Source organism: Solenopsis invicta, chromosome 6 (assembly GCF_016802725.1).
Source record: "Solenopsis invicta isolate M01_SB chromosome 6, UNIL_Sinv_3.0, whole genome shotgun sequence".
Lineage (NCBI taxonomy): Eukaryota > Metazoa > Arthropoda > Insecta > Hymenoptera > Formicidae > Solenopsis > Solenopsis invicta.
In genome coordinates, this window is record NC_052669.1 from 1483996 (window position 1) to 1493778 (window position 9783).

Here is a 9783-nt window from a genome sequence, read left to right on the forward strand (position 1 = left end):
TCCCTCGTGTAGAGAGTGACGACTTAGCTTTGTTCTCCTCTACGCGCCGGTTTGCAAATCGCCGGCCGGCGCGGCGAGTTCGTCAAAGCACCGGCTTTACAACAGTCGAAAGGGTCTGGGCACCAGGCAGTCGGTCAGCTACCGTCGACCACTTCTGCGTCGATGTGTAGCGACGGCGGCGGCGGCGGCGGTGGCGACGGCGGCGGTGTCAACGGGTTAAATCGGCACGATGAGGAATATATCGCGATGCAACGCTCGTTTGGCACAAGGCTGCAGAAGGTCATGGTACCCTATTGAAAAAAAAAAAAATTGCTCTTTGAGACGCTCTGGCAGCTCACCCCCTGATTGCTCCCCAAGAAGGAAGAGTATCATTCTTCCTCCAAGAAATAGAATTCGCAAATTAATTTGATTAATATCTGTGTTAATCGATGTTGTTAAAAACAATTTATTATTTATTTTGTTATTAATATTATTGTTCTACAAGCCATTATTATAACACAATTGCTATAATTATATTCTTCTCAACGTCTACGTGAAGTCTTCGTGACGGGTCAAATAGCAATAACAAGAATCATGAAAGTGAAAAAAATTGCGAAAGTGCGTTTCCTGTCGATCGCTGGACGACAGAAATGTTTTATGCATTGCTCGTGCCAAGCCGTTAAACGAGAAACGATAGCGCTCTGTCACGTGCGAGACGCAATGTAATATTTTAAATTGTTGAGAAGGTAGAACGGTGTCTTCTTGATCAAGCTTTAGTCATACGATATAAGCAGGCAAGATTACAGCATTGCACTGACGAATAAGTCGAAAATGCGTTTGTCACGGATACTGATAAATACTGAACTCCAAACTCAAGACAGATTTTCGCTTGAACTCACTGAAAAAGGAGAGTATGATTAATAATAGTCAAGCCTAGATGATAGTTACTAAACTTTGATGAAATAAATTCAATTGAACGTTCTAATGATACAACTAAACTTTTAATCCAAGTTATTTCACCAAGTCTTGATTATTATAAGCAAATCTTTTTCTTAATGTTGAAGATCATTTGTCAAAATAATCGTAACCGAATAGAACAATCTAAAGAACTTGTTTCTAGAAAAGGGAATAAGAATTGAATAAGAGTCAATAATTTAAAAAAGCTGTTAGACTTATTCCTATATATATAAGACGCGCATTACAGCTGCGTCGAATGATTTCTCGGGGAGAAATTAAGAAACTCTTTTTGTAATACGATTATTAGGCGTTATTTGCTAGAGAACTTTCTCAAAGAAATCTCAAAAATGTTAACAATCTGAAAATTCTACGATTGCAAAGTTGTGCGGCGCGTAACATCTTTCATCAGGCTACGAAATTTTGTTTATTTCTTTTTGGAGCCACGCGAGCGACCGAACATCAAAAGCTATCGCTCGGTATGCGTCGCTCTTATCTTTCTTTCTCTTTCTCCCTCTCTTACGTTGTATAAAACTTTCAAATTCGCCGTCGGTGCAATTTGTGCACGGATCTTGACCGGATCGATCGATCGATCGAATCTTTTTATGCCTATCCCGAAATCGAGGGCACAAGACGCGGGAGCACACCGACCGACCGACCGGCCGGCCAACAGCGACAGGGGCCCACGTCGTCGTCGATGCACGATAGCGTAATACGGCAGGGGGAGGAGGGGGCGACCGAGAGAAGATCGGGCCCGGTGAATACGAGATAGCCGCGCGACCGAGGCCCGTGGCCCACGACATTTGAAATCCAAATGGGATCTCAAAAGGATTCAAATCTCAAATGCGCGCAAATCGAAGATGCACCGCGTCGTGTATTCTAAACGCTCTCGATCTTTTCGCATTCCGCATACATCTCCGTCGCCAGCGAAACCGGCAAGATTTCGGATAGGCGTGGCCGATTGCATCGGGGGCACGGAGCGACGAGTCGAATCGTCCAGCGTGCCGTCCGAATCGCGCTATTGAGTATGCTAAATTTTTATATTGTTAAAGAGCAGTTTCACAACCTCCGGTTAACTTGACCGACTGGTTAATGGTCAAACCGTAATCGGTAATTTCAGGTCAATTCTACTTGACGACAATGCGATTGATCAATTTCAATAAAAAAATCAGCCGATTAAGTTAACCGGAGATTGCGAAACTGGCCATAAGGCGGGGGACACATATTTCGAGCATCTCGACGATAAAGTCGATATAGATATCGAGATACAGATTTCCTTCTTTCCAAGAAAAATTCCTAAAAGCTTTTTCGTGCTGTTTTTAGAAAAGAGCGCAGGTTAGTACATGTTCAAAAATAAGTCGGAGGGTGTAAATTCGTTGTCGACGACAATGCGATTGATAAACGGCTGATTTATCGTCCGGCCGACCAAACGATTGGAAAGGACAACTACGAAGGAAACTTAGGGTGTACTTCTAACGGTAAAACGGTAAATATATCGCAGTTAAAACTGACGTCCGTGAGGGATCTGTGCGCGGACGCAACCGCCGGAAGGTGAAAAGCGAAGAGCGCTCGGCTCATCGAAATCTCCGCGATATCTGTGCCTGTGTCCGCTAACACATTGATCGCACTGAAGTAATAAGTACCTTGATCGGCGACGGACTCTTTCATCATATCCGGTTAAAGTTGACCGACGGATCAACAACGCCCCCTACATTGTAACTGCACTACTGCAGGTGCATTATGTCGTTCAATAAAATTTTATAGGCGCCTGATCACACACCAATTTCCATATCTCTCCTACTTTTTTCCCATCGTTTCTTCTTTGGAATCAATTATAATAATTTGCATCCTCGCGGAGATTGGGAACGGAATTGCTTATAGCTTCGGCGAAGATATCTCACTTTGATCTTTGCGATCGCGCGATCTTCCTTTTTGACGAGATTCCATCAGATCGCCGTTACAGATACCATCCGCGTGTCTCCTCCCCCTCTTTAGTTTCTTACTTTTCGAAGGAACAGAATAAACGGACACACGTTCCCTTTCTATAAAAACTAAAACGTATGTATGGCGTGCAAAGAGGATTGGAAAATAATACAATTGTATTTTGCAATATCAGAAAATCTCACTGTAAAATAATATGAATAAAACAATAGAATGTCCATATAATTCAAAAAATAGTAAGTTGACAGTACTTTGATAATAACATTCTAATATTGATCAATCAAAATTGAAACTTGACAACCGAGTTTGTAATTAGCAGACAATTTCTAGATAAATCACAATGTTGACGACGAGAATGTTAAAAATAAGTTAAGAACGCACATTACACGAATTAATTATATTCAGATCTAGTCAACAAGTACATGTAAGAATCTTGCACAACAAATTATTCAATTATAGAAGCTTCGTCTTAATGGCCGCTTCGTACAAAATAACTTTTTCTTTCTTTATCTCAAAAAAACGAGCAAACAAGAGTACACGCAGTTTTTGAGGTGCAATGATTTAATTGACAATCCTCAATATAAAATACAAACCTTTCGACTCATTTTTGAATAATCTTTAGTCTACAATTGTTCAAAATGCAAGAAAATATCGCAAATATTATGTGCTCCTACATGCAATTTATCGTTTCTGAGAATCTTTTTCTTTCTCGCATATAAAATTACAAATTAAATTGCACTCGATCTTAATTATTGTGTAAACAAGACAATTTATGAATAGTGTGATTCAGAATACTCAGAAGTTAAGTTACGTAGAAACTTTTGCAACTCAATACAAGTTTGTATTAAAAGAAGTAAAATTATAATAAATATATAAATAATTAGTATACGACCCAATTATCATATTTTTCATATTAGAAATAAAATAATAATCTATAAAATATTCAATAACATAAAATGGATACTTTACTTATCATATCAAAGGTTGAAAATATGTTTATTAGATTTAAAATACTCGATGCGCAATAATAAAGATATGAAAGAGACGAAAGCAAGGATGTCATCCGCATTCTTTGAAGAAACTTATTATTTGCGTTACAGCGTTCGCCAAGCATTGAAGTCTTCCTCAGGCGCAACGTTAGTTTATAATCGTTCTTTTCAACCGATGATAAAAAGTGGCATACGATATTTAAATAGTAAATATAAATTAGGATATACCCACATTCATTGTGTGCCAGTCTCACAAATAATTAAATTTATTGTTTCGATTAAACAAAATTGTATATTATCTTATCTGAAGTGAAATCTCCTTCTTATCGAATCGATAATGATACAGGAAGCATTTAATAAAATAGCTTAATCATTCTGAGATTACATTATTGGGAATTTCCGCATGCATAATTTCTCAAAAATAATTTAGTGATTTGATCTTTTGCGATAATTTAAATACAGGAAAAAAACATTTTGCATTTGTGTTACAGTCGGTTCCTGTTAACAATTTTTAGTTGAATTTTTAGCATAACCGAATGTTGTAATTTAACATAATGTGATATGCGATATTATGTTATTTGAATATTTTGTGTCTAATTAACACTTCTTAACGTTAAAATAATACAATTTACGGATAAGTGAACACACAAATAACATAAAAATAATATAGTTTTGAAACAAATTATAAGATATGAATAAATAAAAAAATATATTTCAATATTTATATTATAAACATTAATTTTGCAGAAGAAATATACTTCTATACTTAGTTTCCAAATTGTATCAAACAATTGTGATTATATTTTTTTTGTGTTATGTAGAAAGAACATTTTACTAAAATATCTGAAAATAATTATGTTGAACCATTTAAAAAATTGAATCGGATGTTTAACTTGATTGCTAGAGTGTTAAAACTGTTTGCAGCAACATTATTATACCCGGGCGTCGCACATAACTATTTTAACGAACGAAACACATTTTTTATTTGTATTTAAGTAAATTTTTAGTTGCTGCTGTTAAATTATTATTCTTTAAAAATTATAATTTTTTACATAATCTGTATTACTTTTTGACATATTCATTTTGTAATAAATCAATATAAAAATTTGGATAGATCATTTGGAAAGTGTCAAATTTAACACGAACTTTTCTTACTAAGGATCATAACATCAAGGATTTATTCTTGAACAATAATCCATTTCAATACAAATTACAATAGTCTTCAAAAAAGTGTAATTTCTCGTTTGTATGCATGACAAATTGGTTTTTCCTCACACTTACATATCGATAATTGACACAGCACAGTCACTATAAAAGCTTTTCGCCTCTCACATCAAACTTGTCAATTATTACTCTACATTCATGCGACAAAAGGCGAATTTACGTGAACGATTTGTAGCTTATTCGCGTAGTGGAACTGGAGGCATTCGTCAGAAATACTTGGAGCGAAATAGTGGAATCGCCACGATGAAATATCTCTTACTATCGGTGCGGTGGATATTTTTATCAAAATTTAGTTTAAACAACATTCTTAAACCGCTATTTTTCGCTCGCGAGTGCCATCATTCGATCCGTTCGTGATACTCAACCGTATATAACGACTGTTGCAGATGACGATACTTCCGTATGTCGCGGCGGAGATGTGCGTCAGACTCCTGCAGAACAGGGCGGAAACTCGGATAATGCGGAGGAGACCGGGACACATTTCGCTTTGGAACGCGATCACGGGGGAATTCGAGCAACTCGAGGCGTTAAGATCGAACAACACCGCTTTCTGTAGTGTCAACGTGGTGAACGACTTGCGTGGGAAGACCCTCGTTGTCGCCACAGATTTAGTGAGTACTTGGTCTCTTTTGACGCGATCTTCTCTTAAGATCGAACCGATCGCCTGACCGTCGAGCGCAAAACCGCGAACGTTAACGTGGAATTCTTTCAGATGCATCCATACATCATCATAAATGTAAACGAGAGCGGAGTCACGGGATTCATAGGGGACATTTGGACGATTTTAGAAGAAACTTTGAAATTCAAGTCAGTATTCTCCATACACTAAAATGCATCCGTAAGGAAAGTGCCATTGTCCTTGTAGAGAAATACTACTGACAATGAGCACTACTAGTGCGCAGTAGTATTTTGAGGCACTATTGCACCACTATGTTACTGCATTACTGTAATGCAGCGGTGTTCAGTAGTGCTAGTAGTGCTGAATAGTATTTTTTTACAAGGGTGTCTTACTTAAAATTTCTCTCAAACAAAAAATTGCGCGAAATGTATAATGTGGTATATTTTCCTTTCATAAGTTGCGTTCAGAGAGCGCACTATTAGCGCTATTCCGTCATTCTATTCTTATCAGTCGTTAAACGTAAAATAAGGATAAAACGACGCAATAGTGAGCGCTGATAGTACGCTACGCAAACGCAGCCATAGTTAAGCTTTGTTTTAAACATCCTTTCGCGTTGACAGCAGGGAGAAATAGATTTCACCACTTCGCTATGTAGAATGATTTATGGCCGATGTAAATAACCTTGGCAGCGGAATCGCCAAGTATTTCGGCAAGGTTCCTGTATAAATATAGATTCCTGATAGTCATTGAGAGTCAGGTACCCCCTACGTCGATGCGGGACACCTCGCGCAAAATTATTTCTAAATGCCAGAGCTAGCCAACTACTTCCTCTCTCTCTCTCTCTCGTCAGCCCGCGTGGCCAAAGCGACCGTAATCAGCACCCTGACGACCATTTACACGAACGATTTTCATGGCGACGCTTCTTCAAAGGGGTATGTGTGACGAAGCCGTACGTAGAACCTGCCCAATTTTCCGCGTACCACCCACACCCACGCCGCCGGTGTGGGTCAAAATACTCGCATGATTCATTCGTCTAGACAGGTATAAGTATAGTATCAGGATGGGTAGCGGGTAGATGGGCAGCGGGTAGGGAGAGGGACAAGGGATACGCGGCGGCGGCGGTGGCGACGGCGGTGGTGGCGGCGATGGCGGTAGCGAGGGGGATTGGGGGTGTGTTGGACGTGCGAGTTGCGCGGCACCGTAATAAAGGCGTCTTTTCGACGAAAATGCAGGACGATTTACCAAAGAGCGAGACATACGACCGTCGCAACGCTGATGAATGGAGATACTCACGCACTGCTGATCGCCATGGCGATGTATATATACCCATCGAGCCATTTCGCCTACAGCGTGCCGTTCACGACCAACTCGTAAGTCGAACTCGTTATTACTTTAGCACCCTCCTCACCCTCCCCCCTCCCTCTTCTTTTTTTTTAACGCAACAACTCCTCTGGGACTCCTCCAGCGCGTGAGGCGACGCGCGTCCCCTTATCGCGAGCTTGCGCCCCCTCCCTCTCCTCCTCCCTCCACCCCACCGCGAGAGCTTTTTCGATGAAAACCTTTTCTTTCAGCTGGTGGTTTTAACGCCGGTCATTAACCCGTTCCGGTTAGGCACCAGCCTATCGGGATATATACACCCGCGATCGTATCTCGGCTAATAACTTTCTGATTTCGTTTTCGCAATTTCTCCTCCGTGCCGGCTGCTCCGTGCGCGCGGGGGGAGGAAAGAAGCAGAAGGGGTGTACGAAGATAAGTCTTCCGATCGATTGTTATCGGGAGGAAACTTCTTTATCACGCACGCGGCAGGCATACGATAGGTACATACAATTGCGACCGAGATACTATCGCGAAGTAAAATGCAACGCGATCTCGTTTCATTTAAAAGAGAAGAAGTTCCATTCACATATCTATCTTCGATCAATTTTTGTAAGCTGCTCCTTTCAAATTTTTATTCGGACTTGGTAATGACCGACCAAGTTGTTTTTATGCAAGATGCTATTACAAATGATATTTTCCACCTTTAGATACTCTCTATTTGTCCAGTCGGACGGTGCGATTGATATGAAGTGGTGGTACGTTAATATCTTCAGCCGCAGCTTATGGCTGGTATTTTTCACATCCATCGTATGTATCGCATGCAGCATCGTGGGAATATACCGTATAAAGAAATTCGTGCATGTTAACTATGCGGAGTGCGATGACGAGCTTTCCTCGCTATCTTTCAATCTTCTTTACGTTTTGGGTGGTCAAGGTAACGTAATCCATGAATGGATAAGATAAGAAACGACGAGATAAGATATTTTATGAAAACATAAAGTTAAAAATAACGCGTAAGACAAATAATGTCTACCTTGGAAAAAAATTGCAACTCTCACTGATTGACTCTTGCAGTTTTTTATCATATTCCGAAAATTATTTTACTTTGGATTCATGGGTATATCCAAAGGGGGGATTCAGTGGATTCACTCCCTTTCCTAAAATTTTTTATTAACTTTTTGCATTTTTAATCATAAAAAATAAAGGGTATTAGGTTAGATGCAAATAATATAATTAATTCTTAATAAATTAATTTTTAAATCATAACAATATAATTTATGCAAATATGAGAATATAACATTATTTATTATTCAAAAACTTTACAAGTATTTGTATTAAAATTACATGTATTAAAATATTATTTGTACTTTGTGCTAAAATATTATTTATTCTTTCTTTAGGAAAAAAATATAAAGATTATGGCTTACAAACCCTAATGTTTATCCTATTCACAATTAGGAATAAGGAAATATTTTAAGTTCTAAAATAATTATTTTTAAAGAAGCAATTCATTGACATAAAATATTGCTGTTTATGTAATAACAGAATTATTAACCCATCATCCTGTTTTTGATAATTAAAAAAAAAAAAACTTGGATACGTTCATGTTTGCATTATGTAATATACAAAGAAAAAGTACTCGTCGTAAAAAAGGTTTAAAAGACACTAAACATTTATTACCTAGGATTTCAGAAAGTGCCAAGAAGCTTCTCTCTCCGATTAATAATCTTGTCTTCTCTGATAATGGGAATGTTGGTATCATGCGGATTCAGCAGTACTCTTACTTCTTGCCTGGCGAATAAAGGAAACTCCGTTTCCTTAACTAATCTTAACGACGTGGTGATGAAAAGGACACACTCGCTTTGTATTAGGAACGACAGCACCGCATATGTCCACTTTACAGTGGTAAAAATAGAAACAAAGAAAATGTATAAATACAACGCAAACTGCTACATCAGTTTCTGCGGTTAAGGAATGTGTTCTCTTAAAATTGAGGAAAATACGCTTTCTCATATTGAAACTAAAACAAAAGTATTTGTAACTATTTTTTAAATAATCTCGTGAATTTATTTTAATAAAAGATTATCTGTCCAACGCAAAAGGACACGCAGAATGACAATCAATGACAATCCTGAATTTTAGAAAATCTAAAATATCCCGAAGGATTAACGAATAAAAGTAATTTGTGAAATAGTTCGAGAACACATATTCGAATATTTTTCTCTTTTGTTGCATTCTTTCAAACCGCTTGCTTCACTTTCAAGGATTATTACATTGTGACTGTTGGGTCAACTGTGATCGTCACGGTTTAATATTCGACAGCGTAAAAAATTAATTACTGTAATAAAAAAAAGATCACGTATTGAAAGAATTAATTAAAATCTTAATGAATTAAAATAATATTCAATAGGATGGATCACCGGAAGGCGACCTTCAGGATGAGTGGAACGAATTGCTGAACTATGACTGTCCCGATATGAGGGACAGGGAGGCTGTCGCTTCAAATTTATGCCGTCCGGGTTTCGCCTATTTCGAAGCACCGGCCGTATTTCTACCGATCTATCGTAAAGTTCAGCATGAGTGTGACATCGTACAATTGCCTGATAACTATTGGAGTGTCAGATTGGCGTTTCTGCACGCCAGAGCGTCGCAATATCGTAAACTCCTTGACAATTAGTAAGTGTCATTTTTTATTGACTTTAATCGCGGTACACGATCTTGATTGCAGCTAAACTTAATGTTAAAATAAAAAGTTAATTT

At 38.3% G+C, this 9783-nt stretch overlaps 1 protein-coding gene across 3 annotated transcripts in view; it reads left to right on the forward strand.

Moving 5' to 3' along the window:
• Positions 1-9783, forward strand: part of LOC105205239 — a 64215-nt gene that overhangs the window by 51253 nt on the left and 3179 nt on the right. For all 3 annotated transcript variants that reach the window (XM_011174557.3, XM_026130735.2, XM_026130734.2), the window contains 6 exons: positions 5474-5698; positions 5800-5894; positions 6939-7076; positions 7731-7957; positions 8708-8928; positions 9434-9699. In XM_011174557.3, coding sequence (XP_011172859.1) covers positions 5474-5698; positions 5800-5894; positions 6939-7076; positions 7731-7957; positions 8708-8928; positions 9434-9699 — 1172 coding nt within the window. The remainder of the gene's footprint in view (positions 1-5473; positions 5699-5799; positions 5895-6938; positions 7077-7730; positions 7958-8707; positions 8929-9433; positions 9700-9783) is intronic.